At 38.9% G+C, this 26,655-nt stretch overlaps 2 protein-coding genes across 4 annotated transcripts in view; one reads left to right on the plus strand and one right to left on the minus strand.

Annotated features, from left to right (window-relative positions):
* Nucleotides 1-129: 129 nt before the first annotated feature.
* On the plus strand, nucleotides 130-4,918 carry cldn23l (claudin 23-like). 2 transcript variants are annotated; one of them, XM_026944306.3, is made up of 2 exons: nucleotides 130-667; nucleotides 823-4,918. In XM_026944306.3, the coding sequence occupies exon 2, from the start codon at nucleotides 902-904 to the stop codon at nucleotides 1,589-1,591; it is 690 nt and encodes a 229-aa protein (XP_026800107.1). In that variant the 5' UTR covers nucleotides 130-667; nucleotides 823-901; the 3' UTR covers nucleotides 1,592-4,918. The 2 variants fall into 2 exon arrangements, with proteins under 2 accessions (XP_026800107.1, XP_034164144.1); XM_034308253.2 differs by having other exon boundaries at nucleotides 132-663.
* Nucleotides 4,919-5,072: 154 nt separating this feature from the next.
* cnksr1 (connector enhancer of kinase suppressor of Ras 1) overlaps nucleotides 5,073-26,655 on the minus strand; it is a 47,774-nt gene continuing 26,191 nt past the window's right edge. The window contains exons 7-21 of one of the 2 annotated variants that reach the window (XM_053237444.1): nucleotides 25,376-25,435; nucleotides 22,909-22,977; nucleotides 22,428-22,550; nucleotides 19,507-19,595; nucleotides 16,054-16,166; nucleotides 15,388-15,479; nucleotides 15,173-15,206; nucleotides 14,285-14,460; nucleotides 14,001-14,074; nucleotides 12,830-12,901; nucleotides 8,603-8,676; nucleotides 8,337-8,410; nucleotides 8,068-8,167; nucleotides 7,664-7,842; nucleotides 5,073-6,456 (exon numbers count right to left, since the gene is read on the minus strand). In XM_053237444.1, coding sequence (XP_053093419.1) covers nucleotides 6,106-6,456; nucleotides 7,664-7,842; nucleotides 8,068-8,167; nucleotides 8,337-8,410; nucleotides 8,603-8,676; nucleotides 12,830-12,901; nucleotides 14,001-14,074; nucleotides 14,285-14,460; nucleotides 15,173-15,206; nucleotides 15,388-15,479; nucleotides 16,054-16,166; nucleotides 19,507-19,595; nucleotides 22,428-22,550; nucleotides 22,909-22,977; nucleotides 25,376-25,435 — 1,680 coding nt within the window. In that variant the 3' untranslated portion in view covers nucleotides 5,073-6,105. Of the gene's footprint in view, nucleotides 6,457-7,663; nucleotides 7,843-8,067; nucleotides 8,171-8,336; nucleotides 8,411-8,602; nucleotides 8,677-12,829; nucleotides 12,902-14,000; nucleotides 14,075-14,284; nucleotides 14,461-15,172; nucleotides 15,207-15,387; nucleotides 15,480-16,053; nucleotides 16,167-19,506; nucleotides 19,596-22,427; nucleotides 22,551-22,908; nucleotides 22,978-25,375; nucleotides 25,436-26,655 lie in introns of both variants that reach the window. The other variant, XM_034308055.2, reaches the window with a different exon arrangement.

The raw sequence follows: 26,655 nt of genomic DNA on the forward strand, positions 1-26,655 counted from the left end.
GGATATTAATTCTATTTTGTTAATATTCTTAATATACTTATTATTCTATTCATCATTCTGTCATTCTGTCTCAACCTGACCTCTCTAATATCTTTGTCATGTTTTAAATAAAACAATCAGCTGTGTCTTGTACAAACACATCACCAGTGAAAAACCTTAGATGCAAATTTATGTTGAGGAGTGTGTGTGTGTGTGTGTGTGTGTGTGTGAGAGAGAGAGAGAGAGAGACAGAGAGAGAGAGAGAGAGAGAGAGAGATCAGATTATTTTGTCTCTAGTCTGCCTCCAATATTGTCTTTCAAAATTCAGATGGCAAACACATGTACATATACACATGCACGCATGCACACGCACACTTCAAACTAATAAAGTCCTGAGCAGCAAGGACACACACTTGTAGCTGAACATATTGAGACCAATGTAAATGGGTAAAGCAGCACGTAGCCAGGAGATCGTCTAGGTTACCGTCTCTTAGCAACAGACAGACATTCACCTCCAGTCTGCTGGTTGCCAGGAGTAACGGTGATGTTTGGAGCCATTCTGTATTTGAGCTTGGAGGAGAGAAGAACCGACGGAGTCTGACACACACAGTGATCGGATTTGCTCTGATCAAACACATGATTCTTGCACATCTGGACTGCGGAAAGTCCTGGAACCTTTCCTCGGTGTGTGAGTGATCGTCTCGTCTATGATACCTCAAATTCATTACATATATAATTATTTGTATTATAATTTTTGCCTTTTATAATGTGGGTAAATAGCTAAGTTGATATCTTAACCAATTCTGATTCTGATCTTTATTCAATATTCCTTTTGTTTCTCAGCCTTGAACAATCATTCACTGAAAACTGAAAACCTCCAAAAAACTTAACTGTTTTCTTTGTTGCTGTGACATTACCCACAATGCACACGCCAGCTTCGATAGTGACTGGCATTGTCTTCTCTCCCTTGGGACTGGTGCTGGTGTTCACGGCAGCCATCACACCTCAGTGGCGGGAAGGCCAGGCTCGTCTGGGGAGGGTTGGGACTGGTGTAGGCGAAGCCAAGGGCATTGAGCTTCTGCTCCTTCGCTCCGATGGACTATGGGAGAGCTGCCTGCAGGTGGTGCACTCCGAATTGCGTGAGTGCTGGCCTGTATCTGGACCATACCAACATGATTCACGTGTCCGTGCCACTCGGGGACTTGTGCTCTTGTCTCTGTTCCTGTGTGGCTCGGGGATTGTGCTTGCCAGTGTCGGTGCCCGCTGTTGGACGGACACACCACTCAGAAATGTAGCAGGAGCTGGAGGATTGCTGGTGGCACTTGCGGGTGTGATCAGCCTCGCAGCGCTGAGCATCTATACTCATCACTTGCCCAAACTGGGGGTGGAGCTCGTATCAAACATGTCTGACTTTCAAGGGCTTGACTTGCGCAAGTTGCCCAGTCTGACCCTGCGCCCGGCTGGTTCGCTGTATTTTGGGTGGGTTGGTGCATGGGTGCAGGTGCTCGGAGGGCTGGCACTGCTGTTTGGACTTGGACGACCGCGATGTCCGGTTCGCACCAAACAGGTACAGAGGGAGATTGTGATGAAGGCTTACGATGTCAGCTGCTAGACAAAGCTTGTTTATGAAAAGAGGAGGAATAAAAGGACAGTCAGGACTCTATTCATCAACACTGCTGTAACTGCTTGGATCATCATAAAGAAGGTTAACACCAACTGCTTAATTGATATACCCTGTTCTGGCACCATTATCTGTGGTGCAGCAGGTAATGTTGCTGTCTCAAATCTTGAGGGTCCCTGGTTTGAAGCTGAACTCAGGTTACTGTCTGTGTGGAGTTCTGCATGTTCCCTCCAAGCTCATGTGGGTTTCATCCGGATTCTCCGGCTTCCCAAAAACATGCAGGTAGGAGGATTGGCTATGCTAAATTGCCCCTGTGTGTCAAAGAGAGTGTGAATGTGTATACTATGGACTGGCATTCCATCTGGGGTGAATTCTCTCACTCTGCACTCAGTGCTCCCACCATGACCCTGACCAGGATAATACACTTACTGAAAGTGAATGAAGAAATGAATGGTTTAATGTGGATCTAACAAAACAACCAAATGAGTACTGCTGTGTGGGTTGCCACTGCATTTCAGAGTCAGGAGCCCATGGTACCTGTTTTGCTCCATATAGCTAGGCAGTGTTGGGTGTGTAAGCAGAGAATAAACACATCTCTTCACAAAGAGACTCTTTTGGACTCCCCTTGCCTCCTGAACTGGCTTGTTTTTACTGACAAAGCTGGTTTTTGTGGCTTAATCCCATTCACCTGATCAAAATTCAGATGATAACTTTTGAAAAATAGATCAGGGTTGGAATGTATAAAGCTGTGCAAAAGTGGGCCAAAATTCACACAAATCAGGAACTACTCATATTAATAGTCATATAAACAAGAGCAATGGATAAAAATGTTAATTTTTAGAGTACTCTAAACTCCCAGACTATTTGAAAGGGTTTCAGAAGTCGAAATAAATGGACAAAGGAGCAAAGGAGATGTTCATAGAACAAGGCAGTGTCCACACCAGACATAATGTACGAGATCTGTTTAATGATGGCGAGCTTATTAAAAGGATCCCATTTGTGAGGGCTTCCTATTGATCACAGATTTAATTAGAGATAAAATATTACCGGCAACACAACAAGATAATGCAATAGAAATGAAGGTCGTCGTGACTTCCTGACAACAGAGAAAACAATGGAATATTGGACACAATGTAAATTGATACGAATGTAATACATAAATATTCTGCTTTGCATTTATGCACACGCAAATCACACAACATAACCTATATTAACCTATAACCTATAACCTTCATGAGCCTGTTTGGGGTCCTTGAAATGATCTCCCCTTTATGGTCTCCCCTGGAATTGGGTCCGGTCCTATCCTTGTTAGTTTGGATCTAAATCTGCCCCATTATTATTTTCTTTTTCAACTCCATCAGTCAATTAATCAATCAATCAATTCATCATTCCACAAGCTGAATCTCCAACAGACCCATTGAGCATCAGCTAGATATCATGGGTGAGGGAATTCAACAGTTCCTTTGCTCCTCTGGCTCTCAAACCTGTGATCTCCCAGCGATAGGACGATCGTTTTCAGTTGCGCCACTCTGGGGCCTATGGTGGTTATTTTTTAATAAGGTGTGGCCACAAATTAATATATTGAGTCCACAAATTATTATATTAAGGACATGAGTTAAATTTCTCAAAATCTATTTTGTGGCCATGAAATACTTAAAAAAAAGATGGCAACCTTTGTATATTAAAATGAGCGAGACAGTGAAATCTAAATTAGATTTTTGTGGCCACAGGAAGCTAATGAATTAAGAATTGACTTTTTCCCCTTTCCCACCATATAAATAACTGAAGACCATATATTAAATACGACATTCCCAATCAAGTTACACAATTTGTTACACAATTCGTGGCCATGCCTTTGGTACCTCGTGGCCACAACATATGCCTTATTAAAAATACCCACTATGTCCTCATGTTTGCTCAGAGAGTTACTGATATACCATCTGTTCATTTCTGGTCTTAATTTTAAAATCTTTATATATACCAGCCCTGATCTGGAATCAGCTCTGGCCATGACGTCAAGGCGTACATGACTACGAAAGCAAAAATACTAATGATAGATGTGAGAAGGGTGAACAGTGCAGCTGCCTGGGTGTCTATTCATGTGTTAATGACACGTTTTGTTTTCGTGCCAACAAAGCTCACTGCTACGCTGCTCAGGCCAATAGAAGCAAAAACAACTAAAGAAATTTAGCTGTCAGTAGATGATGTGTGCTGCTTGGTGGTGTAATTATGAATGTCAGTATTCATTTCTAATTTCACTTAGACTTGGTATAATTCACCTATGTGTTATTATTATTATTATTATTATTGTTGTTGTTGTTGTTAATAATAATAATAATAATAATAATAATTTATAAAGTGACATGAAACCTAAGGCTAATTAGACTGTTTGCATCTATGTTGCATAATTTTATAATATTTAACAGCTACAGTATTTTACTTTGTAAGGTTAATCTCTTCCTGTAAAATGTTTTTTTTTGATTTGTGAATATAAACCATCACATGCATTGACAGAAAGCGCTTAAAAGTTATTCATATGATGCCAAGTAATATTTTGCCTTAAGCCAGCAACTGTAAGACTTTTATGTGTAGGTTTTATGTCCTATGCAGTGTGTCTCATCAGTCTTATGTATATTTCTCTACTCTTAAAAAGTGAAACTTCAATGAAATGCACCTCATTGTGTTGAATGTGTAAATATATTTTGTAATGTTGCTAAATAACTAAATAAAAGTTTGTGGTTTATTCATGTATTCTGACATAACCCTTTCTATTTACAAGACCACTGTATTGTATGTGTATTTGTGGTTAGAAACTTTTTACAGGAAATTCAGCTATACTTGTGGTGTTTCAGTACTCGATTTTAGCACTTCTCATTTTTCACTGGAAAAGTTCATTCAAGTGCTGCTGGGGTTTAGACGGTAAAAAAAGAGAGAAATTAAAAACTCTATGTGAGGAGCTTGTGTGTAAACAATAATTACCAGAGCAGACGAATGCTGCCTTTGAGTAAAAGATGGATTTTATGGAAGAATGAAAAAACAAACATTTGCAAACATGTTTGGAGTTGGCATGACTTGTCTGATGAGACCAAATCTGAGTTTGGCACAAAGTGCTAATTTTGTTGGAAACCCAACACTGTTCATCACCCTGACATAATTTTCCGCCACTGTGAAGCACGGTGGTGGTAGCATCATGTTGTTGGATGTTTTTCCTCAACAGGAACTGAGATGAGTTGCATGACAAACTTTTGGGAATTATGCAGCAGCACTCTCAGTGATCTGTAGATGAAGACTAGCAGTTATCAAGCCTGGAACTGACTAGAACTTATATAAAGACTTGGGTTGTTTTGTAGGTGATATTGTTCTGATGTTGTAAAGAAGGAATATGCAGTATCTTATCGCTGATTTGAGGTGCTCAGATACGTTCATCTAGAATCATCCAATTAATCTTTAAATATAATGAGACAAAAAAAGGTTTTTAGCTTTTGTAAACTGTAGACATTTTATTTACAATATAACAAACATTGCCTTTCACATATACAACTTACATTGTTCACAATATTACTAAATACTCTAAGACTCATGCTTTTGTTCTGTGTAATGAATTACAAGATCATTTACATTAATTCTTTTCCTTTTCTTCCCATCATTGCACATATTAACAATATCAGTACAAACATGAAACATAAAACTAGATATTATATTAAAACTTTAAAATGACTCTAAAAGTTACCTGTAAAAATAAAAGGCCCTATCAATGTCCGTTATGTGCACAGGCCACTTTGTTCTATTTTTATATAACATAAAATTTGTCACAGATTATTTTCAAAGAAAAATAACTTCCTGTTTCAGAAAAGAGCTCTGATAATGATGGTTGACAAATATGAGTTCGGAACTCATGCTCACTTCAACAGAGACATCAGGGATTTTGGTTATCTCCTTCTGGTTCCAGGTTCACTGTTTATTTTTTTTAAGCTCTATATCCAGTGCATCACTTTGAGTCTTCAGTGGATTAACAGCAATGTGTTCTTTCCAATCAGCAGTACTCTGCTTCAGATCTGAGTTGGGATGTGAACTGTATTAAAAGTAAATAAATACTGATCATGCTGGACTTGGGCTGCTGACGTGAAGACTTGGAAATCCATATTGAGATGAAGATTCATTTATACTGGTTGTTTTAAATGGTGTAACACTACTGTAAAAGTAGTGAACAAAACATGAGGATCAAGCAATTAATAATTACTTGATTATTTACAGATCTTTGGAGTTTCATTTTAAAAAATGTGAGTAAAACAACAGAAAGCCACTGCTACTAGCTAGCTAGGCAGTTAGCTTAAAAACATCATTAAGGTTGCTCAGCAACACTGACATCGATCATTTCTTGTAAGAACAAGGTTGGAAAATGGAAATGCTCCCCAGAGCAGCTCGAGTCCCGCCGCATTCCTAAAAAGAGGCTCTGACTTGTCAGAACCCTAAAGTGGATGGGCACAGGGTCAGTACTTATCAGCTCAGATGTAGAAGTAATTTTCAGAAGAGCTGCTGTCTGCTCTTTGACTATGTGGATCAGTAAGCCCTGCTAAGTGTTCCCGCCCAGAGTCGAGGGCGGAGTCTCCATCGCTAGGCAACTCGGCGTCCACTAGCTGCTCTCCGTCACTCAGGCTGAGTCTGCATGCTCCGTCGTCATCAGCGGTGGCGGTTTTCACTTGTGGGGTTGTTTGGTTGTGTTTTTTCTCTGTGGCGATTTTCTCGATTTCCTGGTAGAGATCATCGTTGTTCTGCTTCCACTGGCGGAATTTCAGCGGCGTCAGACTGGAATCTTCCAGAAGCTTATCGATGAGCTGTAGCTCCGCCTCTTTCGCCTGGGGAGATATATTCAGTGTGGCAAAATCGCTATGTTATGATATTTGAAGACATATATATATATATATATATATATATATATATATATTTATACCGCAGCACTGCTGAATTCTTGAATCTGATTAGTCCAATGGTGTTGACTAATTTTCTATTACAGCAGCTAGTAGTGATAATAGTGCTGGTTGTAATTCAAGTCACGGCTTTATATGAATGCAATCATTCTAATACCTTATTATTTCTATAGTAAAATCCTACACAGGGACTTGTATGGTTAATGCTGCATATAAACGGTTTAAATGATCTGTCTGTAACTGTTGATATGGTCAAGTTTAAGGAAATATTTAGCATTTTTGGAAGGAGTCTCCATTGTTAGTGCTTTGTAAGAGTCAGAGATGAAAGCTGCAACTTTATGCATGGATTAAGAGCAATATGATTAGTATAAACCTGATCAGCATGTGTTCAGTATGAATGTTACATGTGTATAGGTGTGTGTGAATGAGTAATATAATAAGTTCTTTAATAATAAACTGGCAGCCACTGTAGTGGCCATCATTAATGAAGAAAAGGATATATTAAAATATATATAATGGATATATTATTACCTTCTTCTGATAATTTACACTGCCAGTCTCTGAACACCTAATCTTTAGTTTCTTAAGTTTTATTAAAATGTACTCACTAGTTTATTGCTTCTGAACAAACAAAATGATACAAAATCACACTTAAATAATGACACCTGAATCTTTGTGAAGCATATTAATTGCTCATTCTCAGATCCTGATGTGATCCTCAGTGCTTTATTTAAGGCAGGACACTTAAAGGCACTTAGAGGATAAACACGTTATGACAATAGATAAAACACTCATAGACAATGCTAGTATTAACTGTAAAAAATTAATAGATGGTGGGGCTGTACTGCCTAATTAGAGTTATAAAGATTATGGCCTTTTCTGATTCCATTAGATATGACCTTGAGTGTTCCAATAAAACAAAGTCATTTCTCAGTTAAAGAAACATTTAATAATAAACATTAATTGGGTCACTTACACCTAATTTAAAAATGCATTTACAGTGACGTCATTTAAACAAAAATGCTAAAATATAGGTGTTCAATAACATTTTGGTAGTGTAATTATTCCCTGATATCTCTGTTGATGCAAATCAAATAAGTGTGTGTGTGTGTGTGTGTGTGTGTGTGTGTCTCACCTTGAGTGTGCTCTGGAGAGCGCGGAGTGTGTGGATCTTCTCATTGATGACGGGATTTTTGTTTCGTCGGATAAATGACCTGCGGAGTTGGTCATGAGTGATGGGCTGATTCTGGCCAATCAGAGACACTCCTCCCTCCTTCAGCTTGTTAAACAGCTCTCCCATCTCATCCACCGTTCCTGAATTAGAGAGACGAGAGGAACACGGACAGTGAGAAATAATGGACAATGACAGAGTCTATCAATATTACATTTATACTATATTATATCGTGCCTCCAAACTATAATGGTTTTGCTAGATTCTGATTTACACATAAATAACACTGATTTTAAAAACGATCCAACACACATACAGCACACAGAGAGATGTTTTTGAGCAATCCACCCCACAGTGTAGTTGTGTACCTGCAGCTTTACTGCCCCCTGCTGGTGAAGTGGTTACTGCACCTCCTCCTAGTGGTTTGTTTTTCTTGCCCAGAGCTCGAGGAAGTGTATTCGAGTGGGCCTTCTATCACAAGAGACAGTAAACCAATTTAATACTGCATGCATTTCATATTTCACACATTATTAATATATGTGAACATTTGAAAAGACGTTTCTTCTTGTGTGTGGGTGCTTCTGCTTTCTTTCGTTCTTTCTAACACATCATATGTACGTCACGTGTCTCTCCTCACCGTGGAGGGTTTTTTCTTTACAAGGCGTGGCGAGTGTGAGCCGTCCTCCTCTGACTCTGTCTCACTGTAGCACTCTGTCAAAACACACACACCACCATGTCTAATAAACCAATCAGCAAACACCACCATCTTACCAAAAACCATCATATCTATACTAACACAACTGCACAAAGCACTGCATGTGAAGGTCTTGGTTTCGCTGTTGATTTTAAGTAAAGAAAAATGCACAAACTACTTCTAATAAAAAAAGATCTGATTCCACGCACCAGTCTCGTTGTCTGATGGATTCTGCTGGTGCTTCTTATATTTCTGGATGGCGGTGATCAGACAGTTGATCCACCTGTTTCACAAAATCAGACAAATCACATGAAAATGGTGCACTGTGTAGTGGATTCAACCTAAGTCAGTGTGGTATATAATACATTTCGAACAGTGTGCTCTTCTCTTCTCTTATTTAAACAATTCTCTTCTACCAAGGTAGGCACCTTTAATCCAGCAACCGTGCTTTTTTTTTTTTTTGTAAATACATTAAACAGTATGCAAGATACAGAAAACAGATTAACCATAGATGCATTTGACTACAGCTATAAATTTATGTGGTTAAGGTGGCAACCAGGTGTGAACAGAGTCATAGTCATGAATCTGTACTTTAAACCTACAAAATGTAATACAAAACCCTGTGGCCACATGATAATAATGTAATATTTTGTTGTCATTGTATGTGTGGTAGTCTGGGAAAACTCATCAGATGTCACTGTGGCTGCATTCTGGCAAACATCCAAGGCTGAAATGAGGTTTTTCTGGCTATAATGTACTTTGAAACTTCAACTTTAAGAAAACAAAGAACATTTTAATAGATGTTTTTATTTACTTTGTAATCTTACCTAGACTATCTCCTATACAGATCATGTTGAGTTGGTAAAAGCAGTCAGTGTGCCTAAAACCGTCTAAAGCCTTGCTAGCTAAGTGTGATTTCCTCACACACTGAATGTCAGGCTTTGAGGACGTTGTTGTTGAAGGTATGTGCCCTAGTGAAACAGATATAAGCCTAATCGATTCAGTTTGTAATCAGATCGCGGGTGTCAGAATGTCTGTGATGCTCCTGTGCCGCAGTCCGAATTAAATCTTTAAATGCTTTTATTCTCTCTTTTCACCATTTTGGAGTTAACCAGTCATTAAAATGATATAGCTATAACTTTGTGGTTGAAATACATTTCAGTTCAGGAAAGTCTGTAGTTTTCAGAAACATATATAGGAGAAAATGTCAAAATGTCACTATTTGAAGGCTTTCCCAGGCTGCCACACATATTGAATCTTAGTGATCATTATGAATTCATAGTTTCTGTGGCCACTACTTACAGTCTTGAATGTGAAAATCGAACACAAAACACAACAATTATCTCAGATCAACCCCTTTGTTGGATAAAACCTAGGCCTGCATTTTAACACCCCCCCTGTCAATTTCCTGCCTCACACACGTAGCCTCTTGCAGAGGACGAGGACATAATGTGTGCTCAAAATCTTTCAACCAAATTAAATATAAATACAATATAGAGCTTTTATGTATATTCTTTTCTCAAAATAGCAGTTAATGACAGAATTAGAAAGTGCTGATAGGCTAACTGAAATCTGGGCTTAAGATGCTTGGCATCATGACACAGTCAGAGGTCTAACACACGCCACTTCTCTCACAGTAATGCACATGTAGCTGGTTTAAATCGGGTTAAGCTGTAACGGGGCACGATGCCTTCCAGATCTGAATGATTTCAAAACATGACCATTTAAAAAAAAAATCCCAACATGCCCAAAATTGGTTCTTTATGCTACTAGCAAATACATACATACATAAATAGACATTCAGCTTTCATTTAAGGTCATATTGAGATGTGACTTCGTGCACCGTTCCAACTTTAAACCAACTGAGTAATGTGTGAAATGCTGATCTAGCAGCTATCCCTGCTCTCAAACATCCAATTAACCCAGCATGTGGGATACACAGGTTAAACGTACCGTTCTTGATGATAAAAAGATACAAGTCACTTGATTCCTGCTCACTAAGCACAAAGTTGTTATGCGAGCTTTAAAGACACTACTTGACTGTAAGGGTAGAACCCCATCCACAATTTGGTCTGTATTCCCTACACGTTATGTGACTTTGATCAACTCATGAGACTGACTCATTTATTATGGTCATCTACACATTCAGTGTTATAGCCACTAGGGATAAGAAATGTTACAGGGAACGAAAGTGAGGTTGTGAAATTTTTCATTGAATGTAATCAAAAACACAAACAATATCACTCTAAATTGTTCTGGAGTAAAATTTTATTTGATTATCTAGTTATTAGCTATTTTTCTGTTCCAGTGTGATTTCACACCTAAACCTAAACATCCCCAAGGGCCTAAATTCCTGTCCAGAATTAGTCACTTCCTGTAAGCCTGGCTACGGGAACGTACAATGTAAGATAGCCAATATAGCTGGGTTTTTGATATTTTTCCTACAATTCTATAAGCAGCAAATCATACTGCAAAAGTAGAAGGATGCTCTGAAAATAAATACACATGCTTCTGGTTAAATGCAGTGTTTATTTTTATTATACCCTGTTATACGTAAAGAACAAGGCTATCGCATATAAAGAACGTTATTAACCATTCTTTTATTTCATTCTAACTGGTTTCCAATGTAAAAACATAAAAATATTGTTTTTGTTCCAAACAAACCAAAAAAAAAAACATTTCTAATCCCTGATTGTCACGAGCGCTTACAGCAAACAAGAACAAAGTCCTCAGATTACTCAATAGCTACATTTTATTTAGGATATAATTTGTGTTTCTTTGCTGCAGGAGAATTGTCTAGAAGATCACGTAGATATAAAATGTTTCATCCAAGAGCTTAGAGGATCAGGGACGCTGGATTAAAACAGGTCTGTCTGCGAGCTGTTCTTACTCATCACTGTGTACTTTAATAAGTCACTGCATTCACACACAAGGAATACAAACATCTCTGTGAAGCTCTAAAAGCTTGTAGCTACGCAGTCTAGTTTATGGGTCTGATGTTCTGTGTTGCTGTTTTGACAAAGAGGAAAATCAGCGCACACAGAACACTGTAATCCTCGGTGTGGCTGCGGGAGAGTCAGCAACCTCACAACACACTCAGGATGAAACTTGCACAGAGATATTTGTACATTTGTGATATAAGAGCACAGAAATATAAGCCTTGGCCAACACGGCTGGCCTAATTTCATATCCATTTCAATGCAGTCGAGACGGGACATAAATTTTTGTTGTATCTTGTTACAATGTGATCTAATCTTTCTCTGTTTTGGAGAAATTATGGTGTTCCGTTTATTTTATTTATTTATTTATTTTTTAATTTCTCAGGTTCACCATGTATATATTATGTAAGGAAGAAACACAACACTTGGGAGCATGCTGTTATAGGAAAATAATCAATAATGTAGTGGTGTTAAGTGATTCGATGCTAAGCAGAGTTACTGTTAGCACCCAATAGTTGATTATTTTCCAATAAAATCATGTCCTGAAGTATTTTATTGATCTTATACCACAGCAATTTTCCAATGATTAAATTTTTTATTAATTAAAGAATGGCACATTGTACCTTTATCCATTTATAGTTACATTTAATGTTGAGGAACATCTGCAAGTTCCTGTCATAGCAGTTATAATCCATCGTTCCCTCGGCTTGTTAAACCTCAAAACGCAACACCCTCTGCCCTGAAGACTTCCACTGTCAGAACGCTCGAAGGTGCATTAGCTTAGATTAGTCTTTTTCCCCAAGATTAGGTCTGTAATGGCTAGGTGGGTTTTGGGTTTTACTCCTTAAGCGCATTCTCCGCACATTTTCACAAAACTCCGCCCCCAGGATCTAGAGTGGTGTCTATAAAATGCCTGACAGGATGCACATTTTCTCAGTGACTTTTGCTAAGGCTATGGCTTAATCCATTGTTTTTTTTATCATGTTCGATAAATCTTTCAGGTTATTTGCACAAGTAAGGAATAAAAAAATTGACTATTGCACCTTTAATGTTACGGCTTTACCTATGACTGTTACAAAGCACTGACAGTGGAGTCTCCTTCCATCAATGTTAAATAAACATCTCCTCACAGAAAACTGCAAGATGTCAGTGAGGAGCATCCACTATACAGCTGCCTGTGTTAGTTGTTACAATAAAAACAATAAGGTATTCATATGTTTAATAAGTGCTGCCGCTATAGAAAATTAATCAACACCTTCTGACCAATCAGAATCGAGCACTTAGCAGCACTGTGGTATAATTAGTTCAGGTTGAGGGACATTAGTTTGTCAGTAATGAAACACATCTGTAATATCTCTCTTGTTTTCTGGATAATGATCCACACATTTGTCTGTAATTATGACACTAATCTCTCTCCTCACTCACGGATCAACAGGCTGCGGCTGAGGAGCTGAAAATGTTTTCGCATCAGTTTTTGTTAATGTGCATCACACTCACTTGCTCATGTCGTTAACGTTGTCAGCAGCGAAGAAGAAGTTCTGAAAGCGTGGGTGGCACATTTTAAACACGCTGCAGAGACACAGCAGAGACACAGATTCATTCTAACGAATACGTCACAGAACAGAAGTGTGTGTGCTTTAATTAAAATCATCAATCATTAGAAAACGACTCCTGTGCATGTGGAGCAAACAGAAAAAAAATACAAACTACACAACAGAACACAGAACAGACAAACTGCAATATCTGGAATGAAAATGTATGAAATATTGAACCTAAGAATATTGTTAATAATATAACCTCTCAATATCTGCATTAAAATCTAAGAATATTTAGGAAAATCTAAATATATAAAATAAAACCTCAGTATTTGAAATGAAAATCTAAGAATATTGAATGAAACCTGAATATACAAAATGAAAACAGACTATTTGGAATATAATGAATAAAATCACATTGAAATGAAAACCTGGTTCCCAATCTAGAGTTGGAATGTGTGTGACATTATTAATCAGTCAAAACCAGTGTAGAGCTGGCTAGTGTCAAAGATCTTAAATAAATAAATTAACATACAATAATAAATATAAGATAGTCAATTTATATATGTAATATGATGGGAATAAACTTGTATTTTGCTTTTACATTGTAGTGAGTTTTTTGCCTTGTGCAGCTACATGTTGGTTGCCATGGTTTCTCTAGTAGGGCCAAGTTATTACAACGTTCATGTGTGTGTGTGTGTGTGTGTGTGTGTGTGTGTCTGTGTGTGTGTGTGTGTGTGTGGAATGATGTACATCATAAATTAATTAATGTGTGTAGCACTTACTAAACCAGATTCTAATCACAGTATATCCACAAGCACATTCCTGCAAACAGTCCTTGAACTGACATTCACACTATTTAGTTTCCTTAATTTGACAATCTGTTACAGCATGTTAATGTGCTAATCAAAGGAAATCGATTGTGAAGGAACTGCACAATGGGGTTAGCTAGGCAACCTGGATTTTATTTTATATCATTTGAATTTTGTTTTATATATTTGAGTTTCATCCAATATTTTAACATTTCATTTTCATCTATTCAGGTTCAATTCAATATACTGTATACTGACAATATAGTATTTCCTGAATATGCGTGTGTGTGTGTGTGTGTGTGTGTGTGTGTGAGGACTTACTACTTCCTCTTGTGTTCTCCAGCGCTCTCGATGCTGTAGCTGCCAATCTTCACCATCCCGACTGCCTTCTCCTCCTGTAAACACAACGGATTTTTTAGTTCAGTTGTTGTGTGTTTACATGAAGACATGCACAGCTTTGGCTTCAAGTGTATTTGCGTGTTCGAGGTGTTGCGGGGTGTGTCTGGGCATTATTTATCTGTGTGAACTGCCTACAGGCGTGTGTAAAAGTTGATGGCGTGTATGTGTGTATGTGTGTGTGTGTGTGTGTGTGTGTTTGTGTTCACCTGCTGGCTGGTGTACCAGTAGATTGTAACTCCTTTAAGGACAAACCAGAAGCGCTGCCATTTCTGTGTCATGAACACACTCATCTCTTTCCTCTTCTTCCAGAGCCATCCGTCGCAGTCCGGCAGGCCCAGCTCACGACACGACACCCTCCTACGACTCAACGCCGTCCGTGTGCCTGCAGGGGGTCAAAGGTCACACTGAGGCTACATCACATAACTGAGTCACTTTAAAATCATCTTTACTTATTTGACCAAAATGTGTATATCGTTAAAAGTGTTGTTTATTAAATATAAATCCTCCATGTCATTTCCGTTCTATTCTCAAATCTGATTGGTAAGAAGGTGTTTCTATATTCTATTGCTATATATTGTTTCTATAGTTACAGCTATCAAACGGAGGTCAAACGGTTCTTTTAAGTTCTCCAACATGAGAACTTATTCAGGACAGAGAAAAATGTCAAGAGAGAGAAAAAAAGAGAGGCTGAAAAAGGATAACAGAAACTAAATTGCTTTGCGGATATCCTGCAACATTGTACGTAAATATAAATGGATAAAAAGTACAACATATTATTCTTTAAAAAATAAGTAATTGTTAGTGCTGGAATATTGCCATGATAGAAGAATAAAACACTTTGGGAGATGCTGTATTAGGAAAATAATCAACTTCAGGGTGTTAACAGTAACTCGCCCCATCGTTGATTATTTCTCTATAACAGCATGCACCCAAGTGTTGATCAGAAGGTCATGAGTTCAAACCCCAGCACTGCCAAGCTGCCACTGTTGGGCCCTTGAACAAGGCCCTTAACCCACAACTGCTCAGATGTATAAATGAGATAAATGTAAGTTTCTCTTGAAAAGGGCGTCTGCCAAATGCTGTAACTTTCATACCTTTGAAGGAGCTCTTCTTGGGCTCCTTTTCCTCCTGTAGAGGGCGACAGAGAGCAGAATCAGCACGAGGTATGGATGTGGAAATGTGAATGCAGCAAAATATCACAGAAAAAAAGCTTTTGCACAAAGATATAAAACTCCTGATAATGTGTTTACTTATGTCTGTGTCGTGTGTGTGTGTGTGTGTGTGTGTGTGTGTGTGTGTGTGAACTCACCATACTGGCCCCCATGTCAGGCCAGGATCCGACTCTTGTCCTGCTGGAGTCCAGACTGAGGAGAGACGTACTCCTGCGCTCTAAACCAGAACCTAACAGCAAGAAAAGAGTTAGGATGCACTGCATACATCACACACACACACACACACATCTCACACACACACACACACAAGCTGCATTTTATTACCTTCAAAAGAGAGAAAAAAAGCTGAGAAAGAGGCTGGTGAGGAAATAGTGTTTATAGCTGTTAGAACATAAGTGATAACAAGAACTAAGTTGTTTTGTATACAATCCACTACATCTCTCTCTCTCTCTCTCTCTCTCTCTCTCTCTCACACACACACACACACACACACACACACACACACACACTGTTACTAGGAGACCGCTACAGTAAAACAAAGGGCAGATGCTGCTGTTGCTTAAAGAAACTTAAAGAAACACTTTTACTGAAAAGGTTGTTCTGCCTGAAGCAGAGGTTAAAGACCTGGTGGAAAAAAGGCAACTGACTTTAACGGGTAAAAAAAATCATGTTCTGCTGAATTTACCCTGAACTTTAACCTCGCTAAGCAATAAGACATAAAGTGAACAAAATACATGTGATGAAAAGAGATTCTACAAATGGTGTTTTGTGTATGCCTTTGTGTGTGTGTGTGTGTGTCTTACCTGCACCCAGGTGGTGTGTGTGTGCACTGTGGCTCTGATTCCCATCAAGGCCACTCAACTCCAGCTCCTCCTGTCCTGTAAGCTGCTGCCCTTCAGGGGACAAGACAGCAGCCCTGACACACACACACACACACACACACACACACACACACAAACACACATTTCAATTTGATGTCCCTCATATACATTTTTAAAAGTAATCAGTGTGTTGAAAATACACACACACATCCACTACATTTTTATACTGTATACAGGGATTAGAAAACTTTTTTTTCATTTCAGTTCTTTCTGAATTTATTTTTACATTCCTGCTCCAGCGCTCCACGTCTACGTTTTAGTTGCAAACTAGTTAGAATGAAATGTAAAGTTAGAATGAAATGAAAAAAAGGTAATAATGTTCTACACAGAAACGTGTATTTATTTTTTAATATATTCAAAGCATCCTTTTACCTCTACAGTGTGATTTGCTGCGTGCAGAATCACAGGAATGATACTTTCTACACTGAGTTTTCTGTAGTCATCACATCTTCAAATCCAATTTAGAGTGATTTTGTTTGGGTTTTCGATAATGTTCAATTAAAAATATTTATTTGTTTTTGGTTTTCGTTCCTTGTATATAATGATTCACAGATCTTAACAAATGAGCCTACACGATAATGCACACCCCCACACACGCGCACTCACACGCACTCTCACACGCACTCACACGCACTCACGCGCACTCTCACGCGCACTCTCACACGCACTCTCACACGCACTCACGCGCACTCACACGCACTCACACGCACTCACACACACTCACACACACTCACACATTCACGAAATAAACGGAAAAAACAAGTAGAACTCAACAGGGACGGTCCACCACCAATAGATCTAGTTGTTAATAATCTGCATGCTAGAAATTCCCTTAAAATATACTCCAAACAAAAAGGGAGCTATTTCAGACATTTGACCTTGCTGTGACCTTGACCATATTGGATCAATTGAAAATTCTAAATAGTTTATCTGCTGGTTACAGTGATACTTCCATTTAAATCCTACAAACATTCAGCCACTCGCTCTTGAGATATCGCGCTAACAAGAATCTCGGACAGACGGACGGATGGATGGTGGAGGAATAAAAAAAAACATCTATGCATTATAACAATGGTAAGACTTATTTACTGTAGTGCTTCCAACTTCACACCATGTATGCAGTAATGATTTAACAGTAGTGCATCTAACACAGTGTATGCACGAAAGCCTATGTAAATCATTTTATACAACAACAACAACGACAACGACTACAACGACAATAACGACAACGACAACGACAACAACACTCTGTATACATCTTTATCTACAGGAGTAAACCAGTCTGTACACTGTGTATAGCAGGAGTGACAGCACCTGATCTGCTGCATGGAGCAATAAAAGTGCAGTGTAGAACCTGGTGCAGTGTAGAGAGTAAAAACTTCAGCTACATCTACTTTATACAGCAGTCCAGTTCAACACAACAGCAGTCTAACTGTCCGCAGTAATCAGCTCATCATCAGGATGTTTAATAGAGGATAAACACAAACACCAAGCAACACACGCGCACGCCCACACACACACACACACACACACACACACACACACCTGAGAGTGAAGCTTCTGGAAGAGGGGAACAGCTTCCTGCTGTCCTGACTACAGCCGCACACACACCACTTCAGCATTACTTACTCATTAATACTGATCAAGGGTTTAGAAATAAAAGTTTCATTTCACTTAACCGATGTCATGTCAAATGTAATGAATCCTCAGATCATAATAAAACCTAGTTACATTAATTAATTGGATATGTATAAATATTTTAAATTTTATGTATAAACACATATATATAGATAGATAGATAGATAGATAGATAGATAGATAGATATATAGATATTTTATTCCTACAAACGTATTAATCAAAATTAGAGCTTTAATAAGGCCCTTAGATTAACGGAGCCAATCTAATTCAAAACATAATTACTCTATAAATAAATACATAAATAAATAAATATCATAAGACAATTAATAACAAAAATTAATAAAGCAGAACATGAAATATAAGATAAACAAACACAGGATAAAAAAAGAAAATAAAAATGTAAGTAATTTAATTGATAAAATATACAAATTAAGCAGAAATAGAAAGAATATAAAATAAACATTATAAATAAATAAATAAACTGCCAAATTATGCAAACAAATAGACAGTTAGATTGGGAAGGACATGATTTAATGCAACTTTAACTTTAGTTATAAATATTGCCGTCAATTATATGTTCTTTTTAGTATATTTTTCTCCCTGATTTTCTCCCTAATTTAGTCTTGGCCAGTTCTCACCCACCAGCCAGCTCTCACCTATCATACAGCAGCTACCACCCGGGAGGCGTGAAGGCTAACACACGCTTCCTCCAAAACACACAGCGTAACACACTGGGAGGAAAGTGCTATCCACCCTCTTCCACACTCATGAGCTCACAAACACCCACGATTAGCGAGTATCGCTGTGATTAACAGGGGAAAGAGAGGGTATGCTGTCCCTTCAACCCAGAGACAAGGGCCAGCTTTGCTCTCTCGGCTCCTGGCCACGGACAGCTGGGGCATTTTCGGGATTCGAACCTGCGATCTCCAGATGATACGGTGAACAATTTTTTTTCTGTCGTGTGACTCGGGAACCCCATTGATTGTGTTTAAATAATTTTGGAAGTCAAAATTCATTACTGTTCTTACATTCTGATTATCTTTCTTAAGACTGAAGTCATAATTATATTTGATAATTATTCAGCCAATTTAGAAACAACATTCATTCCACTATCATTTGACATTCTCTGAATGAGTGTAAGACTCATGTAAGGCTCCTCAGTCATGTTAATGAACTGGATCTGTATAATGAACTGGATTTGTTAAATGCTAATTATGAACACAGTTTGATTAAAATGAATGAATAAACATGCGACCATGGTAAACAAACAAAATCAGACAGTTATACATATGAATGTGAAGCTAATTACTCAGTGCAACAGAGAAAAAACAAGAAAAAAATTTATATCTGGTATTAGTACAAAGATTATTAAGCCTCAGTTTCAGAGTCAGATATGTTAGTTAATTGAGGAAGCCCAAAATTATGATCATGATTAAAATATGAATTCTTAAAAATAGACTTTTTTGAGTAATATTAAAATCCTTATTATTTATCACAGTTATTATTAAGACCCTTTCAGGAACAAGTTTCATTCCACTTAATAATTTGGTCATTTTAAATCAACAGAAAACAGCCTTTTGTTTTGCACCATACACTTTAAGCATGCGTCGCTTCATTTGGAGAAATCTTTAAATCTTCGAAATGTACACACAATTTGACTTAAAATAAGTAGAAAAATAAATCCCAGTTCATAACCCTATGATCTGTTGATGGTGAAGAGCTGCAGGTAAACTCACCTGAACGAGTACGAGCGCACAGACACCGGCGCTCGCTCAAACACTGAGTGTCTGTTTCTCTCTTCCTCTTCCTCGTCTTCTTCTTCCTTCTGCAGACAGGAGAAACAGGAAGAGCTTCACATTAACTCATCCTGATAGAGCAGCAGACATGGGACTGAGTTTGTGTCTGTGATTGCATTTATGCATGTTCCATCATTACGTCAACGGGCACGTTGCGTCTTTTAGCTTTGTGTGCACATATGCGTGTGTGTGTGCGTGTGTGTGTGAAAGAGACGTCAGTGAGAATGTGTGTGTCAGTGGAACAGTCATGTGGCAGTGCTGTGATCCCTTAAGGCCCTCCAAACAACAAGAGATCCCCCGCCCCCAACCTTGTTATATCATCCAACAGGGCGCATTTAGGATCTATACTAAACCACAATCACAAGATTTAACTTGTCGTCATCTGAACTGTGTGACTCTCACTCAGTGTGTGTTTGTGAGTGTCTGAGGGTGTGTGTGTTTGTGAGAGAGAGAACATCAAAGGGGCCATGGACATGGCTTTCAGAGCTCTGAACAGGAAGTGAGTGTTGTCATACCAACCCCTCTCTCGGGACTGAAAGGACACTGCAGGTATAATCAGTAAAGCTTGTGTGTGCCTTTAATGTCAGTGTCATTATCAAAAAGAAGAGCAGTTCAACTAAGACTCCGTATGATGCCAAAATGTTATTAAAAAATAACCGTATGATGCCAAAATGAGCATCCTTATAACCCAGGAGTCATGTTTCTGATCAGTAACTGCCCTTAATATGTTACAAACACATTTATCTACTCTCTAATTCTCAACACATTTATCCTTATATACTCTAGATTCAGCTTTATCAGCTCTCTACTTCCACACATCTACACTCTGATTTACTAGTTTTGTGTGCATGTAAAAAATGTGCAAACAATAATATATACAAAAAAGTGATTTGCTAACAGGATCTATGAAGATTTCGTCTTTCAAATGAGGAAAATAGCGTCGTGTTGTCCGGTTTGCATGTTTGCCTTGATGAACACGCAATTTGGGCAGCATGGAGTCTATGCAAATTGGCATTTTCTGCAGCAGTAATGCGATTTACACACAGCCTGAAAGTTCACTCAGGGCGCCATGGTGGCACATGATTGCCACCTCACAGCTGCAGGGTCCTGAGAGCTCGGGTTACTTTCTGTACTGAGTTTTGCATGTTCTCTATGTGTTTGTCTGGGTTTCCTCTGGGTTCCCCGGTTTCCTCCGACCTCCCAAAAACATGCCAGTTAAGTGTATTAGTGATACAAAATCGCCCCTATGTGTGCCCTGCGATATACTGGTGTCTCATTCAAGGTATATTCCTGGAATAAAGTCTGGATCCAATGCAATCCTGACCAGGATAAAGCGGGTAGTTGATTTGAATGAATGAAAGGAATATATTTGAGGAACAGCCATAACATGGGCAAATTAGTACAACCGAAGGCCAAGTATTAAACATGCATAAACCGGGATGTTTACGCAGTGGGTAGCATTGCCATCTCTCAGCTCCAGGGTCTCAGGTTTGATCCTGAGCTCAAGTTACTGTCTATGTAGAGATTCACATGTTTTCCCACTGTCAATATGAGATTCCCCTGGATTCTCCGGCTTCCTCCAACTTCCCAAATATATGCCAAGTAGACTGGCAACACGAAATTGCCCCTAGGTGTAAGTGAGTGTGTGATTGTGCATGTGCATGGTGCCCTATGATCGACTGGCATCCCATCAAGAGCATATTACCACCTCACAGTTTAAGTTCAAGTCTACTTTGGGAATATACTTCAGGAACTGTAAATGCATGGGCAAATTACTACAACCAAAGGCCAAGTATTAAATATGCAGACATTTCTATTCATTCACCTCCACGGTCACCTGCATTTAAACAGAGCCTTTGAAAAGATTTTCATTCTCATTTACCTTGAACATTTACATTTACCTTGAACTGACACTCAACCCTGTCTACACTCATTTATTTTACTTTTCCCAACACTTCTCATTGCCTTTAATCTGTGACACTAGGATTCAGTTTCAATTAGACTCTGCAAGTCTCTTTGAAATCCGAACTCACCACGAACCTATTGAATGGCTCATGCAAAAACTTCATTTAAATCTTGTTTTTTTTTTGTTTTTTTTTTACATGTTGCAAGTCATTCATGCGATTCAACCATGTAAATCACGTGCAACAGTTCTATTTACTGCATGCATAACTTTCATTACACATTCAAATTAGGATTAGTTATTTGGGATTTCAGTAAACCAATAATAATATCTACAAAACAGTTTACACTTTACAGTTTGATATCATTTGTTCAGTTTTGCTCAGCTCTTCTTTATACTGTATTCAGTATTTTACTTTTACTCACATTTGCACGATGCTTCTGTTGTCCTGTATTGTAAGTGTCTAACGTGTTTTCCCTGGTCAGGCCTTTTAACTGTATAATATTGTCCTTTCCTCATTTTGCATCTTATCTACTTATATATACTGTACTACAGTATTGTTGTGTGCTGCAGCATTGCCTAGAACTGATATTTCATCATATTGTACACATTCACAGTGCTTTGCATAAGTATTCACACCCCTCCCTTCCCCTTGGAATTAATTGCCATTAATGTCTTTATTCCACACAAAAAACCCACAATACTGAAGTCAGGAAAAAATCTATATAGCTTGCAAAAGTATTTGCAAATTAAAAACATAAAAGTTGCAATTGCATAAGTATTCACCCCATTTGTTTGAAACCCCTAAACCTGTTGTCATCAGAAGTCACATTAGTAGTGACTTATACAAGGCACTGTATATAGACAAGATGCAAATTTGAACACCTTGTTAGCATTGCCATACTGAACTTACAGATGTACGAGAGAAGGAAGAGAGTCTTAACAGCCAGTAACTCACCTGTGCTGGCTTGTCTTTGTGTTTGTGAGAGACAGACAGGGCAGGAAGGCGTCTCAGCAGCAGTGTCACACCATTTGGGTTCTCCTGAAGCTTCGCCACCAGGTTCTTCCTGCTCCAGCCCACCTGAAACACAATATGACAAAAGGAACACTTTCTCAAACATGTCTCAAACATGTTTCTCAATAGTAACAGTAAAATAGGACAGTAACAGTAAAATAGTAATAGTAAAAGATAAAATGATGGTAAAAGATGAAGAAAAAACTTTCGTTTAGCATTGTCACTTTATTATTATTTTTTCTTTTTGTGAACAGACCGAATTAATCGACCACAATTTCTCAATGCTTAGTGCTAAGTGTTGTTATGAACTCCTAAACCACTGATGACTATCCTGCATCTCTAGCAGTGATTATGGAAATTGTGGTCATTCATAAAATAATCAGGTTAATGATGATTATCCACAGCCATAATAGAGTTTGCTCACCACGATCTGATCATTGACCTTTATGACCTCGTCGCCTGCCAAGATCTTCTCAGCGGAATCTGCTGGAAACTGTGTGTTGTGTCAAGAGGAGAAAAAGCACATAAGAGCAGTGAAGGTTATTTGTGAAGATTTAATTGCATTTGCCAGAGACAAAATCCATGTTGAACAAATGGCAGAACATTACAGCACAGGAGAATGAGATGTTGATTAGAGGTAGCTAGGTTTGTTAACAAACTGCCAGCAAAATAGTAGTGTTTCATTAAAAAAATTCTGGATAACATTTTAATATTTTGCAACGTTTTAAAGATTGGGAGCAAAGACAAACAGTCACAGACAAACTGACAGGAATAATGCAATCAGAGTGTGTAACTGTTACAAAAATACAGAAAATACCTTTAATATCACAGGAATGTGACATAATTTATCACAATATTTTGATATAATATCGTCATATTGCTCAGCCCTAATTATAATGATCGTTTATCTTACAGTGTGCCAACACTTTCTGAGGCATGTGATTTAAAACATTAGCACAATGAAGCATTAAGAGGAGTAAAAGCCTAAAGTCAGTAAAAAAAAAAAAAAAGAATAACACATGAAAAGCCTACAAGCTACTGAGATTTGGCATTTCTGAAAGGAGTCTCCAGTATCAGTGTGTCGATTTAAAGTTTTCAGATACAAGAAAGTTGTCATGAAAAAATACAAACTTTGTGGTATCATGACAAGCTGAGTTTTTTTTTGCCTTATTAATTTCAAGAGAGAGAAAAAGAGGCTAGTGAGGGACAGCTGTTTATAGCCGCTGAAGTTTGATCTGTCATTCATTAATAAAAAAAGGTGAAATTGCCATGGTTTAAGAGGAAAAAAACACTTCAGGACATACTGTTATTGAAAAAGAATCCAGTTCAGGGGGGTAATTGTAACTCTGCTTCCTGTCGAGCCACATCACAAAACCCCATCATTAATTATTTTCAGCCCTCCCTGTCGTGTTTTATTGCTTTCTTAAGGCATAAGCACATTATGAGACATGACACACTCATAAAGTTTATTACTTATTCACCAGGACAGAATTTTATCTTGTAATATGAATAATGTAAAGCTATAATCTGCTAAAGCAGACACAGGTGCTGTGGGTTTTTTTAAGTGTGTATATGCTCCGTTTGTGTGTGTGAGTGTGTGTGTGTGAGTGTGAGTGTGTGTGTGTGTGTGTGTGGGAGAGAGAGTTAGTAAAACTCCAGAAGGCAAGTGGGGAAATGGGAATATGACATTGTGGAAAGTGATCACTCTTGCCCTGCAGTTTCGAGTCTCATTTCTGAAACTGCTCTCACTCCCTCTCGCGCTGTCTCTCACTCCCTCTCGCACTGTCTCTCACTCCCTCTCGCACTGTCTCTCACTCCCTTGCGCTGTCTCTCACTCCCTCTCGCACTGTCTCTCACTCCCAGTTTCTCACTCCCTCATGCGCTGTCTCTCACTCCCTCTCGCGCTGTCTCTCACTCCCTCTCGCGCTGTCTCTCACTCCCTTGCGCTGTCTCTCACTCCCTCTCGCGCTGTTTCTCACTCCCTCTCGCGCTGTCTCTCACTCCCAGTTTCTCACTCCCTCATGCGCTGTCTCTCACTCCCTTGCGCTGTCTCTCACTCCCTCTCGCGCTGTCTCTCACTCCCTTGCGCTGTCTCTCACTCCCTCTCGCGCTGTCTCTCACTCCCTCTCGCGCTGTCTCTCACTCCCTCTCGCGCTGTCTCTCACTCCCAGTTTCTCACTCCCTCTCGCACTGTCTCTCACTCCCTCTCGCGCTGTCTCTCACTCCCTCTCGCGCTGTCTCTCACTCCCTCTCGCGCTGTCTCTCACTCCCTCTCGCTGTCTCTCACTCCCTCTCGCGCTGTCTCTCACTCCCTCGCGCTGTCTCTCACTCCCTCTCGCGCTGTCTCTCACTCCCTCTCGCTGTCTCTCACTCCCTCTCGCGCTGTCTCTCACTCCCTCTCGCGCTGTCTCTCACTCCCTCTCGCGCTGTCTCTCACTCCCTTGTGCTGTCTCTCACTCCCTCTCGCGCTGTCTCTCACTCCCTCTCGCGCTGTCTCTCACTCCCTCACGCTGTCTCTCACTCCCTCTCGCACTGTCTCTCACTCCCTCGCGCTGTCTCTCAGTCCCTTGCGCTCTCTCGCTCTGGGTTTCTCACTCCCTTGTGCTGGTTCTCACTCCCTCGTGCTGTCTCTGTATCCTTCTCTCTGTCTCTCTCTACCCTTCTCTCTGGCTATCTGTCCCTCTCTCTACCCTTTTCTCTGACTCTCTGTCCCTCTCTCCTCTCTTTCTGCCCTTCTCTCAGTCTCTATACAATCATTAAAGTTGATATAACCAAGAATAGCTAAATTAATATGCAACAGATGTGTTAAGATGTAAGACTGGTGTATGTATGTACTGGTAAGAGAGCTTTATTTCAGCACAGATTCTAAAAATAAATACACACATCACTACCTCAGCAGCTGTTCCAGAGATGTAGTGTTGGCTAGAGGACGTGGAGGTGATCTCAATCCCCTACAAAAAAAAAAAAGTATAATAATATACACTGATGCATAGGAGCAGCTAGAGTAACACAAAAAAATCCTTAAAGGTGCAGTTTAGATTTAAAATAAAATAAAATAATAATAATCTAGATAGTTCCTTCATTTCAGGCTTCTGTTTACATTTTTCTGGCCCTGAAATTTGCTCCACCCCCAGGAAGAGTAACGTTTCTCAAATCTGCCTTTTTGCTGAAAAGGAAAGGAAACAAGTCGTATGTAGTTTTAACAGTGCTGGTGGGATTAGTTAGGGTAAGGGTTCCCAACCTTTTGGGCAAACGACCCCAACTGGACATTATGAATTTTCTGTGACTGCAAGCCCTGAAAATGCTACATTTTCAGAAGTCAAGATTTATAATTTTGTACTTGTAAATTCATATTCAGTAAATATTTTTGGCATATGTTTGTGTCAGTTTTTTTGACTTCCATTGTTCCAATGAGTCAGAGTCATTGGATTGTGGAGGAACTAGTGGAGGCAGATGGATGAAGAAATCTGTCCTTTTTTAATTGCTGAACTCCTACGCTAGCATCTCAGCGTAATGAAAAAGTCTAAAATAACATTGACTTTTAATTTAAATGTGGCTTGTTTGACTGTGACTCCCAGTATTTCACAGTAGTAGCACACTATTCTTTCTTCATAGCTAGTGCGATATTCATAATAATAATAATTTGTAAAATAAATATCAAACAAAAGAGAAGATTGTGAGTTTCTCTCACGACCCCATTTGTAAATCATGACCCCTAGTTTGAGAACCCCTGAATTAATGGAAAGACAATGTTTATCAATGTTGCCAGTACATGTACAATTCTCCCCAGAGCAGCAGAGGGCTCTAAAAATGACAAACCGCTCCTTTAATTATGTGTAAAATATTCGTGTCGGTTCTACAAGCAAATGCTAATCAAATCAGTTGCCCTTTTGCTATTCAGTCATTCACTGATGCCATATTAACAATACCCAGGATACACCTCTGTGAACCCCAAAGCAGGTTTCAGTACAGCAGTAACAGGATGGTTTAAATACCACTCCACCAACGTAACGTACACGTCACATATTTTCTGTTCTGTTAAAAAAAAGGCAAAAACAGAACCGGTGTAGGAGTTCCTGATTGAGGTTCTCAGTTGGTACTTTCGATAGTGTACACATGAACTGACCAGTCATGAAGAGCATATTTTTCTAGTGAATTAGTAACCACAAAA

Source organism: Pangasianodon hypophthalmus, chromosome 10 (assembly GCF_027358585.1).
Source record: "Pangasianodon hypophthalmus isolate fPanHyp1 chromosome 10, fPanHyp1.pri, whole genome shotgun sequence".
NCBI classification, from domain to species: Eukaryota; Metazoa; Chordata; class Actinopteri; order Siluriformes; family Pangasiidae; genus Pangasianodon; species Pangasianodon hypophthalmus.

Excerpts from the sequence above, each read along its gene's own strand:
- cldn23l (XM_026944306.3), top strand. The coding sequence starts at position 902 with ATGCACACGCCAGCTTCGATAGTGACTGGCATTGTCTTCTCTCCCTTG.